The sequence below is a fragment of the Tupaia chinensis genome, unplaced genomic scaffold (genome assembly GCF_000334495.1).
Source record: "Tupaia chinensis unplaced genomic scaffold, TupChi_1.0 Scaffold000272_1, whole genome shotgun sequence".
NCBI lineage: Eukaryota > Metazoa > Chordata > Mammalia > Scandentia > Tupaiidae > Tupaia > Tupaia belangeri.
The window spans coordinates 6,500,233-6,520,012 of NW_006159754.1; the positions used below are offsets into that span (position 1 = coordinate 6,500,233).

General features: G+C 39.4%; 1 protein-coding gene across 1 annotated transcript in view; it reads left to right on the forward strand.

The window, feature by feature from the left end:
- Window positions 1–15,141, forward strand: part of GMPS (guanosine monophosphate synthase) — a 49,731-nt gene extending 34,590 nt beyond the window's left edge. Inside the window, exons 8-16 of the mRNA XM_006149766.1 lie at window positions 1,233–1,384; window positions 2,571–2,744; window positions 5,201–5,306; window positions 6,989–7,104; window positions 8,226–8,351; window positions 10,928–11,043; window positions 12,686–12,816; window positions 13,749–13,921; window positions 15,019–15,141. Coding sequence (XP_006149828.1) covers window positions 1,233–1,384; window positions 2,571–2,744; window positions 5,201–5,306; window positions 6,989–7,104; window positions 8,226–8,351; window positions 10,928–11,043; window positions 12,686–12,816; window positions 13,749–13,921; window positions 15,019–15,120 — 1,196 coding nt within the window. The 3' untranslated portion in view covers window positions 15,121–15,141. The remainder of the gene's footprint in view (window positions 1–1,232; window positions 1,385–2,570; window positions 2,745–5,200; window positions 5,307–6,988; window positions 7,105–8,225; window positions 8,352–10,927; window positions 11,044–12,685; window positions 12,817–13,748; window positions 13,922–15,018) is intronic.
- The last annotated feature ends 4,639 nt before the right edge of the window (window positions 15,142–19,780 follow it).

The following is a 19,780-nucleotide window of genomic DNA, read 5'->3' on the forward strand; positions in this document are numbered from 1 at the left end:
TATTTAGTTTTTGTTTAGTGCTATATATATATATATATATATATATATATATATATATATATATATAAATATAAAATCTGCAACAATATTGTGTATAGTCAAGTTCTTGTTAGCCATTACAGTATAACTTAGGATTTAAAAAAAATTCTTAGTCTTGAAGGAGACCCTCAGTTGTGAAAATTTTAGCACCACAAAAATCTGGTTCTATTCCTGGTAACTGACATTGTAGAATGGGAGAAATCAGAACCTTGTGGTAGGGCAGGAAGGAAGCCCACCATAAGGAAACTGATGTGTGCTGCAGTCTTTTCAGGAGACTCAGGGATTGGGAGTTCCTTTATGGGCATGGGTCTCTGGGTGAGCTCAGAACAGGGACCGGTTGAAAATCTGAGGAGCAGGTCCTTTCTTTACCATAGGAGCAAGTAGCTGCTATACATCTCCATCAGAAGAGTGTGGGCTTGTTCTTTAGAGAGGCTAAACAACACAGGCTTTGGGCTTGGGCTTACCAATACAGCCATAGCTGAGGGTGGAGGTAAGATTCCATACATACATTCAAAACAGGATTAAATAAAATCAGTGTACTGAATGATGACTCCCTTCCCCCACTTCCTCTGTTCTGCTACCAGGATGTGGACAGGTAAGAGGTTGGAGGTGTCTTCTCCAGGGTAAACCGACCTCCTGAAGGGAGAGGCCTACAGATCATCGACCAGCTACCTTGTCAGCTTGTGGTGAAGCCCACTGGTAGTTAAGCCTTAATACAAATAGAGATCTTGTCTGTTTTTGTTTCCTTCCTCTTAAATATAAAAGGACAGCCAAAAGTCTCTAAATATGTTTATAAATTCCAGTTTTTCAAGGGACTAGTGTGCAGTTCTGAAGACCTTGATTATCTATATAGGAACCACTGCTTTTGATGCGTGTGGGGCTATGCTTCTTGCTGTGCCTTTTGCTTCTTGTTCTGGTGGAGCACTGAACCAGAGGGAAAGCATCCAGCGTAATTTGTGTTATCCTGGCCTTGGATCACTGAGTGCCCACGAGATTCTCACAAAGAATGAAAGTTAATGAGTGCCCATATCTGAAGTATGTTCCTTGTGGTTTGTTGACAGTTCTTGAATATGTAGGCAAATATAGGGGAAATCAAAGGATTTATGTAGGTTTTCTTTATGTAGTCTGACTTGTTATTTATGATTTAAAAATTCTTTTTTATTAGTATAAAACACTTCTCCATTCTATTCCAGTGATAAATGCTGCTCATTCTTTCTACAATGGAACAACAACGCTACCAATATCAGATGAAGACAGGACTCCACGAAAAAGAATTAGCAAAACATTAAATATGACTACAAGTCCTGAGGAGAAAAGAAAAATCATTGGGGATACTTTTGTTAAGGTACCTTTCATTTTATTATCTTCATCATGTGCTTTTATTTTGTTTACGGTTTTTGCCATGGGGCACATGTAGTTACTGGAGAGAGAGAGAGAGAGACTGCGAGAGGGAAAGTGAGAAATCATCCCCCACAGGCATTGTCTGCCTGCAGTCTCTTTTCCTCCATTGTTCTCTAGGGCTTTTGGGCCCACTTGCACACATACCCACTGTGATTTTCAGGTTGCCAGTTCTGAAACTTGAACCATGGTTGGCCATGTGGGAGTCCAGCACCTTAACTGCTATGCCGCCTGCTGGTCCCAGCATGTGCTATTTTCAGTGTGTTTTGTTCGAATTATATTCAGCTATCAATTCTTCCAATTTTGATTGTTTTGTTCTTTTGTGATAAAGAGCTTTACTATATATTGTTGTTACACAGGCCAGTAGAGGCTGTTTTTTGTTTTTGCTTTTTTTAAAGAGGTTTTTGCCTTAGGGTGTGTGTATTCATCATAGAGAGAGACAGTGAAAGGGAAGGTGAGGAACACCCCCCCCCCCTTGGGGACTGTCACGTTACAATACCTTCTCTTTTATTCTCCTCCCAGGGTCTTGGGCATGCACACAAATGCGCCTGGTGTGTTTCAAGCCTCCAGGTCTGGGATTTGAACTGTGGTTGGCCATGTGGGAGTTCACCAATGTAACCACTACACCATCTGCTGGCCTGAGACTGTTTTATGTTTTCTAAAATGTATTGGGTTGTTGAAAAAGTCATGATGCATTTTTCTATAGAAAAACAGAAAAAATACATCATGACTTTTCTGATGACCCAGTATATACACATCTTGCCAGGCTATGATTTCAAGTGTTAGAACAGATGTTTTCAGTTGATACTGGACTTTAATTCACTGGATATCTCAATAGCTAGATAGCAAGATCTTGAAGGAAATGTTTATGTACTTTTTTTGAATCATGTTGAAAGTATTGGGTTGTTGGAAATGTCATGATACATTTTAGCTTGTTTTTCTATGCAAAAATGCATCATGACTTTTTCAGTGATCTAGTACATTTCGAGGAGTTTACTTGTGGGATTAATGGATTTTATTTCCTGGTCTGTAGTATACAAAGACTCTGAAAAATTTAGGTTAAAGTATAAATTCTATTTTTTTTAAAAAAAGATTCATCTCTCATAAGGCGTTTTTACTGCTGTCGGTTATAGATTGCCAATGAAGTAATTGGAGAAATGAACCTGAAACCAGAAGAGGTTTTCCTTGCCCAAGGTACATTACGGCCTGATCTAATTGAAAGCGCTTCCCTTGTTGCAAGTGGCAAAGCTGACCTCATCAAAACGCATCACAATGACACAGAGCTTATCAGAAAGTTGAGAGAAGAGGTAAAAGCTTATAGAGAACTTTTCTAGAAAATAGATACCTGGAGAATCTCCCTCCCTGCCTTTCTCCTTTTCTTCTCTCAGTACTTACAGGGTTGTACAGCCATCACCACGACTTCCTTTTAGAACATTTTTATTACTTCCCTGTCCGCCCCCTCCACCCTAGGAACCTCAGGCTTGTTAGCAGTCACCCCTCATTTTAATATCTATACCTCACCACCCCTTCTACCAGCCCTAGACAACCACTAATTACTACTTCTCTGTACATTTGCCTATTCTGGACATTTCATATAGATGGAACCATACAGTGTGTGGTCTTTTTTGACCAGCTTTTATTTGCCATAATGTTTTCAAGGTACATCCATGTTGCTACATGTATCAGAACTTTGGTTTTTATTGCCAGATAATATTCTATTGCATTGCTACACCACCTGTTATTTATCCATTTATTGCTTTGGGGGCAGTTGGATTGTTTCCATATTGTGGCTGTTACAGGTGGTAGTCTCGTGAACACTGGTGGTGAGTTTTTTTTCTTTTTTGTGGAGATTTTTGCCTTAGGGCACATATATTTGCTGGAGAGAGAAACATACGCATAGAGACAGTGAAAGGGAAAGTAAGAAATCACCTCCCCATGTGGATGGCCATGCTGTAGTCCCTTGTTCATTCACCTCCTCGAATCTTGGGCATACACGCCCGGTGTGATTTTCAGGCCCCCGGGACCAGGACTCAGACCATGGTTGGCCATGTGGGAGTCCAGGGACATAACTGCTGGGCCATCTTCTGGTCCCTGGTCACAACTTTTGCAGTGTGTTTCCTGCAGTTGGTCACGTGGGATCCATTTGCCTTAACTACCACACTGCTGGGTAGCCCTTTTAAAAAATGTTTTCTAGGAAACCTCCATACTGTTTTGCCATAGCAGTTGCATCATTTTTATATTTCAAACAGAGGAACAAGGGTTCTCATTTCTCCACATTTTTTACCACATTTATTTTCCATTTTTTGCATAGTAGCCATCCTAATGGGTGTAAATTATCATTTATTTATTTTTAGGTTTTTAACATAAGACATTTTCACTCACCAGAGAGAGACAGAGAGACTGAGAGGGAAAGTGAGCAATCACCCCCTAGAGGGATGGCCATACTACAGTCCCTTTTCCTCCATTCTCTTCTTAGAATTCTGGGCATGTATGCACTTGTGCCTGGTGTGATTTTCAAGCCACCGGGTGTAAGACTTGAACTGTGTTCCACCATGTGGGACTCCAGCACCTTAACCATGATGCCACCTGATGGCCCCACTTAGCTATCTTTTTTTGCTTTCAGTCCTTATCCTGAGTGGATGTGAAGTAGATGATCTCTTGTTTTGATTTGCATTTTCCTGACAGCTAATGATGTTAAGCATCCCTCTTTTCATGTGCTTATTGACTGTTGCTGTATCTTGGAGAAGTGTTCTATTTATACCCTTTGCTTTTTTTTTTTTTTTTTTTTTTACTTTATCATCAACAGATAATAACCCATTTCTGTATCCCCAAAACAACTTGCCTCTCTATTTTCCTCAGTTTCTTCCCTTATACTCTCCCTCTTCGCTCACACCCTTCCCACATTGTCTCCAGAATCTATAACCATTTTCAATGCTTCTGTCTCCCCTAATCTCTCAGTATCCACCATAGAGTGCGGGCAGTCGGTTGTATGTTAAGTGGAGACATACTGTGTCTCCTTCATAGCCTGACTGGCTTCACTCAGGAGTAAATCTTCCATGTTTATCCACTTTCTGTCAAATGCCAGGATCTTGGGGGTTTTTTTAGGGCTGAGTAGTATTCTGAAGAGTATATGTGTCATACTTTTCCAATCCGTTCATCTGTTCCTGGACACTTGGGTTGGTTCCATGTCTTAGTGATTGTGAATAATGCTGCAATAAACATAGATGTGCAAGCATTTTTCTGACTGAGCATTCTCCTATCCTTTGGATAGATACCCAGGAGTGAAATTGTTGGATCATATGGTAGTTCTACTTGTAGATCTTTGAGGAACTGCCATATTGTTCTCCACAGTGGCTGGACCAGTTTGCATTCCCACCAGTAGTGTAGGAGGGTTCTCCTTAGATCACATCTCCACCAGCATTTATCATTAATTGTTTTTTTTTAATCTTCACCATTCTGACTGGGGTTAGGTGGTATCTCATTGTGGTTCTGCCTGACTACTTAATGAGAATTGTTGTATATCACTGTTGATGGTTTACTTTACCCTGATTGGTTTATGTTTAAAATGTGTTAGAAAGAAAAATAAGAATACCATTATATTCATCTCATTCTTTATGAACATGTATGAACATGTAAGAAGGAGTTCTTAATTGAAAACAAATTTTCAATCTAAGGAAAATGACAACTGGAAAAGCCAGTAATTACACTTTGTCTTCCGTGTCATTTTGTTTATAATTTGTGTTGATTATCTTCCTCCCTCTAGGGAAAAGTAATAGAACCTCTGAAAGATTTTCATAAAGATGAAGTGAGAATTTTAGGCAGAGAACTTGGACTTCCAGAAGAGTTAGTTTCCAGACATCCATTTCCAGGTACAAAAAAAAATAGAATTTTTTGTTTTATTTCTTTTTAGACCTTCATGTTCTCAGACAGTTCTGAAATAATTAGTCATTTCAGGGACTCTATAATGTAAGTGAAAGAAAAGTGATAGAGAATAAATAAATTCTCTTAAGTATCTATTATATTAACTTCATTTCGTGAAATACTCATTTTTCAGGACCAGCGGATGACAATGGTTATGTTGCTGGTTATATTACAGTCCAGGTAGTGGACTGTGGTACGAGTCCCAGACCCAGTGACTTGAAACTCACGCTGGCACATGTGTATGCAAACCCAAGATCCCAACAGGAGAGTGGAGGAGAAGGGATTGTAGCATGGCCATCCCCCCGGGGGTAATTTTGTATTTTCTGTCTCTCTGGCAAGTGCATGTACCCTATAGCAAAAGTCTCAAAAAAACAAAAACAAAAACAACTTATTTTTCATTATATTTGATTTTCTATATGTCATGACTCCTGTGAGGCTGGCGTGCCATTTTGCCATCACATGACAAAACTAATCATAAGAGACCCCCCCCCCCTTTTTTTTTTGAGAGATTTTTGCTATGGCACACATGTGATTACTGGAGAGAGAGACAGAAAGCTAGAAATCTCCCCCTGGGGAGAATGGCCACACTGCAGTTCCTTCTCCTTTGTCCTCTCGGGATTTTGGACAGACACGCACAAGCACCTGGCATGAGTTGCAAGCTGCCAGCTCTGAGACTCGAACCATGATTGACTACATGGGAGTCCAGTGATGTAACCATTACACCATCTGCTGGTTCCTGTTTTTGTTTTGAACAGTATATATTTTTCTAAAAATTATATTGATAGTTGAAGCTGAATGACTAATGTGGTCCTTTATACAGGTACTCCTCACTTTATGATGGAATTCTTTTTCTAGACTAGGTTGTTAAGCAAAGTAGTCCGTAAATGAGCTTAAAGGTGAATGTCTTGTGGCATGTTGTGGTGTAGGATGTGTATTTTTCAATAGATGTCATGTAACACCACACTAGAATAATGTAATTCTATCCATACAAAAAGTATGTATTCGATAAGCACCAGAAAGCGGCAAGACATACCATACAATATAAATCCAGTGTAATCATATTTATGTATTCTGACTACTATGGTTGCATACTAAAGTACAAATCTGTAAATGAAATATGTAGTATTATGTGATTGAGAATGCTTCATGTAGTGAGTACTAACTGACTGTGGGAACAGACAAAGACTGAGAAAGTACCTTCCGGAGACTCACACAGACTGAGAAAGATGGTTGTAGGCTGGAGGACAAATGGTTGTAAGTCTGAGTGGTTGTTAAACAGGCTGTTAAACAAGGGGTGAATGTACTGTCCTCTTGTGTGTGTTAGAAAATTCCAGTAATTAAAATTTTTAAATAGATAGTGAATTAAAAAATAACTACTGGGGAATTTTATGGCAGTACACGTACTATATAGAAAGAGGAGAAAGAAGCCATTGATATGGAGAGAATTGAAGTGTTCTAAAAAATGATGAGTTGGATAAGAAACTAATATCTACATTTAAAATTACTTTAAAAAACTTCTGATTGCAGATGGATTTTAATTTTGGAAGGATTTTATATTTTGGAAATAATGGCATTTTTATATTAAATATAAAATTGATACCAAATTCTTTTGTTACTCTTGTTTTTTAAGGTCCTGGCTTGGCGATTAGAGTAATATGTGCTGAAGAACCTTACATTTGTAAGGACTTTCCTGAAACCAATAATATTTTAAAAATAGTAGCTGATTTTTCTGCAAGTGTTAAGAAGGTAATCATTTGACATAACTAATCATTACAAAGAATTGAATGGACTTTTTGTTGTGCTTCAGTATTTACAATGACTTAATTAGGATTTCCTCATTTGAAAACTCAGAATAATGCAACGTTTGAAATGACTGTGAACTAAGTAATCAACAAAGATTTCGAGATGTAGAATCCTAGAGTTCCAGCCATATAAAACTAGATGTCCTGAATCCCTAAAAATGTTAACGTGTTTTAAAACAGTTTTTCAAATGTTTTACAAGAAAGTTAATGGAAATCCTTTGAGTAGAGCAGTCTGCTTCTCTGAGGACAGCCACCTCTCTCGTGTGGTGAAGTGTTTTGGGTTTAACAGTTCATTCATGCACAGGTCTGAATGTGAGATATCGGATTCATGAAAGGCAGGGAATTGAACAGAGATCTTTCACTGAGGCACACTTTAGCTCTGTGTTAAAGATGAATGGGAAATCTCCCTGTTCTGCAGGCCTGGATGCTTAATTCATAATTTGTTGTCTAGTCTGCAGACTGCAATCTAAGAATTTAAATGGAAAGTGTACCTAGATGTGTAGTGTTTTCAGTAGTCAGGCAAGAAGCAAAGTACATTGTCTTTGGAAAATCTTAAGTTGGGCCCCAAGGAGGTCCCATAGATGGAGTTTAGTATAAATAGTAAATCTGAAAAGCATTACCTGTTCATAAGAGACATTACCAATACCTAGGAATAGGAGGGATGAAAGTAAGAGTGGGAACATATATATAAGGCAAATAAACCAAAAAAAAAAAAAGAAGTGGGTGGGGCTATATTAATTTCAGACAAAAATGACTTTACTGCCAAAAGTATTAGAGATGATAAGGTTTGACTCAGGCAAAGTGCTGCTTGCTTGGTGATGGTGAATTAAAGCCTTGGTGTATGTAAATCTAGTCTGTATCTCTCATTCTGAGATTTCACTTCTACATAGCCCTGACCCTTAGGAACGAGTTTCTGATATGACGTGCAGCGTGTGTGAGCCAGGGAGTCGCCCAGGGTGATACACTGCTATGAACCGCAGTGTAGATAGCTGAGATAGTAGTAGATCCTAAAGAGTGCATACCTTCTTTCTTGAAACGAAAAAAATGTCTTTTTGGTTTTCTCAGCCACATACACTATTACAAAGAGTCAAAGCCTGTACAACAGACGAGGATCAAGAAAAGCTGATGCAAATTACGAGCCTGCATTCACTGAATGCCTTCTTGCTGCCAATTAAAACTGTAGGTGTGCAGGTGAGTTGTGTGAATTCATCGACCTGTGGTTTAGCTCTCTGCAGTTTGCTCTTTCCGTTAATAATGACGTAGGAATTACTTAGGAAAATGAAATATGAAAAAATATACACCAAGTTTAGAAAAATGAGAAGACTTTATGGAGTGAATAAGGTATAGGAATTAAATATTCAGGCTTCAATTTTGTAGTTTTGGAACATTAGTCAACTCTAACCCAAAGTGATAATGGAAAGAACGATTTGCTATATGGTCAACCTGCTTATTTCTGCCTTCAGGGGCAGGTACCAAGAGATGGTGTCTTCACGTGTCCTTCCAGGTGTGAATAGTCTGTGGTTGTGTCTTCACGAGTCCCTCTAGGTGTAAATAGTTTGTGGTCACATCTTCATGTATCCTAGGTGTAAATAGTCTGTGTCTTCAGATGTCTTTAACTGCTAGAAGACCCCCAGGTGAATATGCCCCACTACTTAGGACTTTTTCTTAGCCTGTGTGTCCCTGTGCCAGTGTTCTCTGCCTCTGAAGCATGTTCTCTGTCTCCCTTGACTGTGATGACTTATCTGATGTTTTTTGTATTATTCTGGCTTTCTAATTGTAAGAGCGTGTGAGAATAATAGAGTTCTTAATTTTAAAAAGTCATTTCTTTCTTCTTCTTTTTTTTTTTTTAAAGAGGTTTTTGCCATGGGACGCTTGCAGTTGTCAGAGAGAGAGAGAGAGGAACAGTGAGAGAGAAGGTGAGAAGTCACCCCCCAGGGGTGATGGCCATGTCACAATCCCTTCTCCTCCTGGGATTTTGAGCACACATGCACATGTGCCTGGTATGATTTTGAAGCCACCAGATCCAGGACTTGAACTGTGATCGGCCATCTGGGAGTCCAGTGATGTAACCAATATGCCATGTGCTGGCACCTAAAATATCATTTCTAAAATTGTTACATTAAATTCTCCTTTATATGATCCTTAAATTGAGTTTCTGGGAGAAAAGCTTAAGGAGTATAGGGGAGAGAGGATTCTTCTAAGGGTTCGTGGTTAAATGAAAACAAGGAAAGATATCTAATTCAATTCAAAATGGTATGAGTGCCAATTACTGGGTTAATGTACTTAATAACGTTCTCTTATAGTAGCATTATATGTGGAAAGATATTAACTGTACTGTTTTTAAGATTATTCATCTAAAACTTAGTAAGCTTAGTCTGCTGTTATGTTGCTAACAGAAATACCCAAGATGGACTGATTTATAAAGAATAATGGTTTATTTGACTCACGATTCTGATGACTGGAAAGTCCAAGGGCTGGGGGTTGGCATCAGGTTGGCCTGTGTCACAGTGTCACTGACAGAGCAGAGAGAGTGGCAAGTAAATGGAGAGGAAAGATTTGGGGGCACCATCTTCCTTTCATAACAACTTGCTGTCATAGGAACTGACCCCCTTTCAGAAGAGCTAGAACCCATTCCGTTTTGTAAAACGGTATTAATTAGTTTATGGAAACGATAGAACCAGCTAGTTTGGTTACAGAACACTTGTCTTCTGTTCCCTTTTCTTTTCAAAAGCTGCATGTAAAGCTACTTATGTTGTCCTTAAATCACTTTTGAAATACCTCTCTTGGAATTTTGGAGATAATTTTCTTTCAGTGGTTTATGGAATATCTCAGATATCATACACAGATTAATTTTGAGAGTTGTTATATTTATAGGCAAATATTACCCTATAATACAAAAATAAAAGTGTAGGCAGTTTGTTTATTTTTTCTTAGAGGGTTGGGGAGAGAGAGGTATTTTTGACTGGATTTGGCCATTTGTTGGTCTTCCTGTTACAGCCTCCTGTTAGCTAGGTGGGACCTTAGTCGTGTGCCACCATGCCTGGCCTCTTTGGGTTAGGCTGGGAACAGAACCCAGGTCTCACTTGAACTCTCAGCTGCCCTGCTACAGTGCCTTCCCACTTGTATCACTGTAGTTGTACCATCTATTAAAAAAATTATTATTTAAAAATTTTTTATTTAATTTAATTATTTAATTTTTATTTATTTCAAAAATTAATTATTTAAAAAATTAAACTAAATGAAAATAATTGATTCTAACACAAGCTTTTCAGACATAAATAAAAACACTATACTTTTACAACTCAGGAAGTTTGAGAACTCTCTTCCCGTCAAACTGAATTTATTCAGAGTGGCCAGTTTTTTATGCCTGCCTTGGGTGAACATGGGCATGTGTCTTGAATGTCTGTGAAACATCAGACTGAGTATTTCATACATTTCTAGGAACCAGGGTTGGCAGACTGTGACCTGTGGGTCAAATCTAGTTTGTAGGCTGTTTTTTGTATATCCTGGAGCCAAGATTGGATCACTGGGATGTGCTGAAGAAGAAATTAGTATGATGCTTTCTCTATGTCTGAACTGAATTTAATACAGGATTTTGATTTTGAGATTTATTCATATCATTAGAGAAGCATACATTTTATTCAAACAACTTATTTTTGTTTAAAAAATTACCGGTAACAGCATCACCATGCATAAAATTGTTTCCAGACCCATCTTTTGATTTCTATAAAAATATTAAAAATTACTGATTGTATTTTCAATTTCAGGGTGACTGTCGTTCCTATAGCTATGTGTGTGGAATCTCCAGTAAAGATGAACCTGACTGGGAATCTCTTATTTTCCTGGCTAGGCTTATACCTCGCATGTGTCACAACATTAACAGGTATGTTGTGCAGTAGGCAGCGGGGAGGGGTGGTGAGGTGTAATGAAGAATGGTTTTTCAACTTCTTTTTTAAAAATTGCCAGAGGTGGGCACATACCCTTGCCAGAGAGAGAGGGGTGGGGGAGAGAGGGGGGGATGCATCCCAATGAGGCATGTTTATGTAGCAATCTCTTTTCCTCCATTTCTCCATTTAATCAGGATTTGGCATACATGCACACACATATGTGATTTTTCAAGCCTCTGGGGCCAGGATTCAAACTGTAGTTAGTCATGTGAGATCCAGTTCCCTTGACCATCAGGCTTTAAGGGGATGGCCTATAGAAATGTGTTTCTTATTTTTATTTTTATATTGATTGATTGGTTGGAGAGGTTTTTCCTATAGGGCATGTGTGCTCACCAGAAAGACAGAGAGAGACAGAGAGACAGAAAATGAGAAATCAGTCCCTTCTCCATTCTCCTCGGGATCTTAGGCATGCAGGCACACGGGTCTGGTGTGAGTTTAAGCCACCGGGTCTAAGACTCGAACTGTGGTGACCACATGGTAGTCCAGTGACATTGCCATTATGCCAACTACTGGCCCCAGGAATGTGTTTTTTTTTTTTTTTTAAGATATCTTATCATTAGTAAAAGACTAAAAATTTATTCCAGAGACTGGAAGTGTGAAATAAAGGTGCTGGTGGAGCCATGCTTTCTCTGAAGGCTTTAGGGCAGGAGCCTCATGTGCCTCTTCCTAGCGGATGTGGTTGCTGGTGATTCTTGGCTTGTGGCAGCACAGCGCTCTGTCTCTGCGTTACATTGCCTCTTCGAGTCTGTGTTTCTAAATTTCCCTGTTCTCAGAAGGACACTAGTCATTGGATTAAGGCCCACTATGATCCTGTATGACCTCATCTCAACTTGATTACATCTGCAAAGACCCCATTTCCACCCACAAGTTCTGGTTGGATATGAATTTTGGGGGATGCTCTTCAACTCATTATGTTAGGTGACAAGAGGGTTATAATCACATGCGTATTTGCACATCCTGAGTTCCTGGTATTCCAGAGAACACACTGTGAGGAAGGCATGTAGAACATAGTACCTCTTGAAAATTTATGTTCTATCCTACCTGTATAGGGAGTCAAAGTGGGTAAGAGAGGAGCTTAATAATAAATGGGAACCATCCAGCAAGTGGTGTGGTTAGGGCACTGAATTCCCACATGGCTGACTACAGTTTCATTTCTGAATCTGGTGGTTTGCTTTCTCACTTTTTCCTCTCTGTCAAATTAAAAATAAAATAAAACTGTGGTTAGGGAATTAGCGTAATGGCTATGTCACTGGACTCCCATGTAGTTGACCGCGGTTCGCGTCCCGGACCCGGTGGCTTAAAACTCACGCTGGGCGCGTGTGCGTGCGTGCCCAAGATCCCAAGAGGAGAATGGAGGAGAAGGGATTGTGGCGTGACCATCCCCCCTGGGGGGTGATTTCTCGCTTTCTGTCTCTATGTCTCTCTCTGTCTGGCAAGCGCACGCGCCCTATAGCGAAAATCTCTCCAAAAAAAAAAAATAATTCTTAGAAAACATAAGTGGGAAGAATATTATTGTCATTGTCTTGCTTCTTATACTAAAGTGTGATTTCTCTGTATTTTTTAATCTCTTCCTCCTAGAGTTGTCTATATATTTGGTCCACCAGTAAAAGAACCTCCTACCGACGTGACTCCCACCTTCTTGACAACAGGAGTGCTCAGTACTTTACGCCAAGCTGATTTTGAGGCCCATAACATCCTCAGGGAGTCTGGTGAGTTTCTTATTTTGTTATCACTGCGTACTGTAGCTAGTTTTTGGAAGCTTGGCATTGTGACTTCTAGCAGAAGGTGTAGTTTTGGATTTTAGGTGCTTTCGTTTTTAGTATTTAACTCTGCGGATGGTTCCATGATACTGACTTCTCAGTAAACCTTCTGTGCCTTTGTGGCCATTTGCAGACAAGTGCAGCTTACCCAGACATTTGAGTTGGCTTACTCACATGACATCAGCTGAGGTCGAGCAGAGCCACGCTGCCTCCTTGCTTCAACTCTCACACTCTGAATAAGTGTCCTTTTCATGATCTACCCGGTGCTACGTTTGTTACACTTTCATGTATTTCATTGGCGATTTTGCTGTATAAAATGGCCCTTAAGCATTATACTGCAATGCCATCTGGGTTCCTAAGCATAGGAAGACTGTATTGTTTATATGTTATGGGAAAAAAAATCCATGTGTTAGCTCCATTCAAGCCTGGTCATGAGTTCAATACTCATAACTCTACAAGAAATATTTAATAAAGTGTCTTTAGACATAAACACATAAAGTAAGATTATGTATTGAGTAGTTGATGCAACTGTTGTGACCAGAGGCTTGCAGGATTTTAACCTTGTGCTTCCGCTAGGAGAAATAGTTCGACACTGAGTAATTCAGTGTTTGCAGTATGGGCGATAATCACCACGAACACCAAGACTGGACTCTCCCTCTGTCTCTGTATCACATCACTGTAGTGATCACATTCCGTTGTTTGCATTTGTGGTTTAGTTCGCTTACATGCTATGGGAGTAATTGAAGTCAGTGTACCTTAGTAATCTCAACTATGGTGTTTGTAAAAACTAAGTTTTGGTTTTGTTTGGGAAGATTTAACTGAGCTGGGTTAGAGTGCTTTTTCATGGTGTGGTGATTGGTTCTACATGGTCCTTTTTCTAGGGTATGCTGGGAAAATCAGCCAAATGCCTGTGATTTTGACCCCATTACATTTTGATCGGGACCCACTTCAGAAGCAGCCTTCATGCCAGAGATCTGTAGTTATTCGAACCTTTATTACTAGTGACTTCATGACTGGTATACCTGCAACTCCTGGCAATGAGATCCCTGTAGAGGTAATTTATGTACTTTTATCTAAGATATATTTTTAATACCTCGTATGTTTTATAATAGAGTAGATGAACTAGGCTATGACAATGTTGGGGTTGGTTTTCTGTGCATAAGATAAGCTCTTATTTTTAATCTCTGCATATTTGGCTGCTTATAGGTTGTCTGGAAAGTCACGACTTATTTTCCTATGTTTTTCTATACAAAAATGTGTCATGACTTTCCGGATCACACAATAATAGACTGTAACAGAAAAAGGCCTCAAATTTTATGTGTCCTCCAGTTGTCTGATTACTGTGTAAAAAAGTAACTGGCTATTGTCTAGTTTTATCTAATCTTTCCAACCTCTGCTTTGTGCATAGTATTCCCCAAGTAGAAAAGAAAACTAGCAGTGAAGAGTTTGTTAGAAATTATTATGAGATCTGATGACATTGTGGCCATGAATTGCCTAATGTTCTGCATCCTGTCAATCTCAGTTCCATTTTTGATTACCCATTTTGATTGCTCTAGCCTTTTCATCTCTCTACCATCATGTTCCAGAGGAGCCATTTACATAACAGCAAATTAAAATCAAAGTAGGTCGCCACAACACATTAATGTAAGGCTCTGCTTATAGCTAGGTGACTGGTGGGCATTGTGGCTTTGTCTCTGGTTTCCCTTCAGCTCAAATTCACTAAATCTCTGACTAGTCAAGCCACTGGGCTGGCCTTTCATCTTCGTGCTTAACAGTGATTTTACTAAGTACACTGTGTGTTATATAATTAAGCCACAGATGATTTGCAAAGCATTGGCATAAACACATAAAATCATATGCTTGGATGCCACATTGGTCAAATTGCTGTAAATGTGGGCAGTAACAACCTGCAGATTAGCACCTGTTTTTGGAACACAGTTTGAGCATGTTTAAGTCAGTAGTTTCTATTACAGAGTTTGTCTCATATAGGTACACTGTGTAAGATCAATCAGAGACCATCCCATATACATAGAGAACAATAGTGAAAATAGGTCACATTTTCATTTAAAGTTGAAATACAAGCCTTCTGAGGACTGTTGGACATGCAGTAGATCCTGGCTCTTCTAATTATAATTTTGGTATTTATAACAGGTGGTGTTAAAGATGGTCACTGAGATTAAGAAGATTCCTGGTATTTCTCGAATTATGTATGACTTAACATCAAAGCCCCCAGGAACTACTGAGTGGGAGTAATAAACTTCTTATGCTATTAAAGAACTGTGTGCAGTTTAAATTGATTAGAAACCATTCCCATTACTGACATGCAGTACTGTGAAAAGAGTTACTGGAGCAGCTACATCACATCTGAGTTCTCTTCAGCAAAAATCTACGACTTAAGAGCTGAGTTGGGGGTAACTAAAAGGGACTGAAGAATTTGTACGGGTAAATCAAAGCACCATTGCCTACACTCAGATCGACACTGCTTTTTGCCTTTGCCTCACTTGTTCTTTATGTATAAGTTCACCATTGCTATTGATATTCTGTCCATGAAGATATATGAAAGTGGGTTAATTGGGGCTCAGTAATGGGCTTCTGTCTCCTTACCAGTTTCTAAGAATAGTTAGAAACATCTTTTCCAGTATGACATAACTATGTAAACCTTTTGGAGAATCCGAGTTTTCTTTTTTATTAGCGACCTTATTTCTCCAAAGGGTGAGGGACAAATGAACCTATCAGATAAAGGGGTAGGTGGGCCGTCCCAGCCACTTTTGCAGGATACCAGGGCTATAAAACGTTAAGCTGTGTTAAGATGGCGAAGCACCAGGAATTTGTTGAAGTACTTCAGAATCTTATGATATCACACCCATGCGGGGAAGAAACTATGAGTGGCCTGAAATGTCTTATGAATGGTCCTATGTTTTCAAGCTGTATTACACAGATGCTATGTTACTGTCAGCTTGGTCATTAATAGCGAACTTTATCCTCCTAGCCTTGTGTTGCCAGCTCCCACAGCCATGTATACAAGTTTTCTGTTCTGTCCTCAGAAGAAACTGTCTAAGTGATGTCTGTCTAGCAGATAAGCCCTCAGGAGAGATTTCATCTTTTGTTTGGCTGGGCAGAGGGGCAGCCCTTATAGCCCAGAAGCCACTGTGGAGGCTCATAGCTTACAAATGATAGAGGAAAAGTATTAATATCTAGTAAAGAGTTGTATAGTGAACTCTTAGATCTAATCTATGGACAGCCCTATGACTTGGGTTTTAGAGAGTCTCAGTCTGTGCAAAGTATTTGCCAAACTTTATAACCCATTCTACTAGCTGTAAGAGGATTCAAGAAAGAATCCTCTTGAGAGGTGCAAGACTTACTGCCAAGGCCCTCAGTTTCCAACACATCCTTTATAATGTTCATATGAGCCCTGCAAAATAAATAGTAGTAGACTTAATTTCTCTCAGTATTTTAGCTAAGAATGCTATCCTGGTTTTGTTTTTTGTTTTAACCAATTCCACCTCAGGTTGCTGCTTCTTACCTAGCTTAAAAAGTGTTTTCTGGGACCGGCAGATGGCTTAATGGTTATGTTGCTGGACTCCCACATGGCTGACTGTGGTTCGAGTCCCGGACGTGGGGGTTTGAAACTCACACTGGGCACGTGTGCGTGTGTGCCTAAAGTTTCAAGAGGAGAATGGAGAAGGGATTGCGGCATGGCCATCCCTCCTGGGGGGGGGGGTGATTTCTCGCTTTCTGTCTCTGTCTCTCTCTCTGTGTCTCTGGTGAGTGTACACTCACCAGATAAAGATCTCTCTTAAAAAGTGTTTGCTATTAATTAAGTGCATGTTTATTTTTTATTCAGTGTTAGATCAACAACAAAATGATGCATAGCGGAAGTCACCTTTTCATTCTGACTGGACCAGAAGAAAACCATGGCTGGATCAGCCAGATAAGAGCTTCTGTCTCTTGTGATATTGGGTTGTCAGGAAAGTCATGACACATCTGTGCATAGGAAAACAGAGAAGTACGTCATGACTTTCCCGATGACTTAATAGATATCTGTACCCAAGACAAAGGGATATTTGACTTCTGCAAAACTCGAAGGGTTCATTCTCTGCCTTGAGGAGGAGGCACTCACAATGGCCTTCTGGAAAGGAGATATGTTAGTGACTTGGTCTTAACAGATTCAGAGTCCTATTATTATAGAGCTAGACTAGACAACTTATGAAATGCTTACCAATGTGTGTCCGTGCACATTTATTTTATGTGAAAAAAACTTCTGTTTTAGCAAAAGTGTCTTAGGGTTTTGTATTAAAGCAAACTGTACTCTAGGAAAAAATACAGTAATTTTTTTCTCCCTCTGAAGTATGTCCTGTGGAATATTGCTGCACCGAGACGGCTCATTTAAAAAGGATTAGCAGTTATGTGAATTCGGAAGGTGCCACATGTTTGTCCTTTATCTTGTATCCATTACGTTCGACGTTCAAAGTTCTGAGAAATTTTGAAGTTGGAAAACAGTTGTTAAACTTCGTTTAACCTAGTGTGTTCATGATAGTTGTCCGTTAAACACCTTTTTATATAACCCTTCTTAATCCTGGGAAAACTATTTCTCCAAAATACCTTGACATGATACAGTTTTTTAAAATGTAAGTTTCCTGGGATTCAGGAATGTCCTAGTGCCGAGTACCAGCCCGCCCTTGCCCAGCACGCTTCACTCTCCGCTGTCCAGCGTACTCTGCACCTTCGCGGTCTCTCATCTGTGCCACCCAGAGAAGGTAAGGTGGAGGTCCCATTTTACAGTCAGGGAAACCAGCTCAGCTTAAGATTGGCTACCGAATGAGTTCCAGAATTTAATTTCAGGTTTCCTTAGTCTCAGTTGTCCTTTCAGTAAATGTATTCTGGCAACTGAAGTATATAAACTTACAGGATGGTTACTTTTGACAAAGAACAGAATGTTGGCTACTTGGCTGATAACATTTGTCATGGGTTCTCCTAAGCAGATCATGACTTGATGCCCATCACTTACCTCCAAGAAATAATTTATTTCTTTGTACCTGTCAGATAAAGAGAGAAAGGCAAAGCAGTGAAAGCATAATTTACTCTTAAAATTATCAGGCACAAAAGAATTTTCAAGAACCAAATCCCCAGTTCTGCCTTATATTAGGCCCCATCTGTGATCATCAGCTCTGTTAGAAATAACACTTAGCCTGGCATAATATCTGAGGTCTTAGATATTACCACGGGGTAGAGTTACCTTGTTTTCTAGTCTTTTTTTTTAATCCTTAAGCTGAGATAGCTCTATGTGTATAGCCAAGTAAGCATCATAAAAGTGTGTTTTCTTGCTCTGTTTGGACATAACTTCCTGACTATAAAACAGAATCTTACTTCTAGTGAACGAGGGCATTTATTAGGTTGTTGGGAAAAATCGTGGTGCATTTTTGCACAGGAAAACAGAAAAATACGTCATGACTTTCCTAACCTAATTGATTCGGTAGGCAGGACTATCCATTGGCCAGAACATAACAACGGTGTGAACTTAGTCATTTCCATTTCTTTAACTAAGATGAGGCAACTAGATTAAATTTACACTCTCATATCTAACCCTGAAATATTACTAGTTTCAATAACTAGAAAAGCATGCCGGTAGACTGGAGCAACTGATAGTTCTGCCTTTTTTTTTTTTTTTTTTTAAGTTCTCTTAATAAACATGACTCAAAGATAACATCAAGATGCATTGTAAATCAAATATTAATTGTCTTTTTTGAAGCTGTATTATGAATCAGTAAGGTTTGATCGCTTGAGCTGCTGCTGCTGAGAGAGGACGCTTGAGACATACCCATCAGAATGTTCCCAGTGGCAGTCTCTTCACTGTTTTGGGAGCAGCTGACAGTGAATATGTTTCTGCTTTGAGACCAGTAAAGAGTCTCCTGTTATTTATATGCAGCTGATTGTTGGCAGAGCTGGAATTAGAATCTAGGCTTTCTGGTTCTCTACATTGAAGAGGTAATGTGCTAAGCCCTCTGAGACAAGACTTAAAAGGAAGGTCTCTGTGTGTCATTGCCCATCAGTGATAAACATACATGGGTACTTTGAATGTTCATGGAAAAATAGAATTAAAATACGAGTTTATTTTGTTGGAGAAAGTTTTTGAAATCCATGCGTAGTTCTTTTATAATATGCATTTTCCATGAACTTTTGAAGACCACTTGTACTTGCAAAGTGTTAATCTCCTTATAATAAATGACTTTATGCAGATAGCACTGTCTCCCAGAATTTCTTCTGACATCCTCATGCAGTGTTAATAACCCTCCTCTTTCCCACCTTTTCACACCACTTTCCATTACTCCAAAAAACACTCCAGAATTCACATGTGAAAGTGGTGAGGGCACACCAGCCTCTACTGTTACCTCAGTGGATACTCCTTTTATTGGCCCAAATCCAGAACGTAATGGAACTGAATACAGGATGGATGGAAAGTGTCCCTTTTGCCCTTCCTGAGGTAGGTTAGCCATACTGGTGCTAGAGGGAAGCGGGGTGTCTTTTGGTTATAAACTCTCTAGGGCTTTGACAGTTCAGGGGCATTGTTGGCAATGCTTTTCTTGAACGTTTTATTTAATAACTGATGAGTTGATTTGGAATCCCCCAAAATACCAAGATGCCACCTCCTAACCTCAACCTTTTATACTGAGGCGGCCCAGGTATCCTACTGTCCTCTGACCTTTTTGTCAACAGTGCTCAACCCTGGATGCTTTTGACTACTATCTGTGGACTTAAAAAAATACAGTGTTTCCGTTAAATAAAATTAGAATCAGAGTGGAGCCCAAGCATTTACTGTTTTAAATCTCCCATCCAGAATAAATTGTGGTGAGGAGCATGCCTTTCCTATCTAGTTATGGCTTAAAACCTTAGTCAAAACTGTCAGTAAGGAATG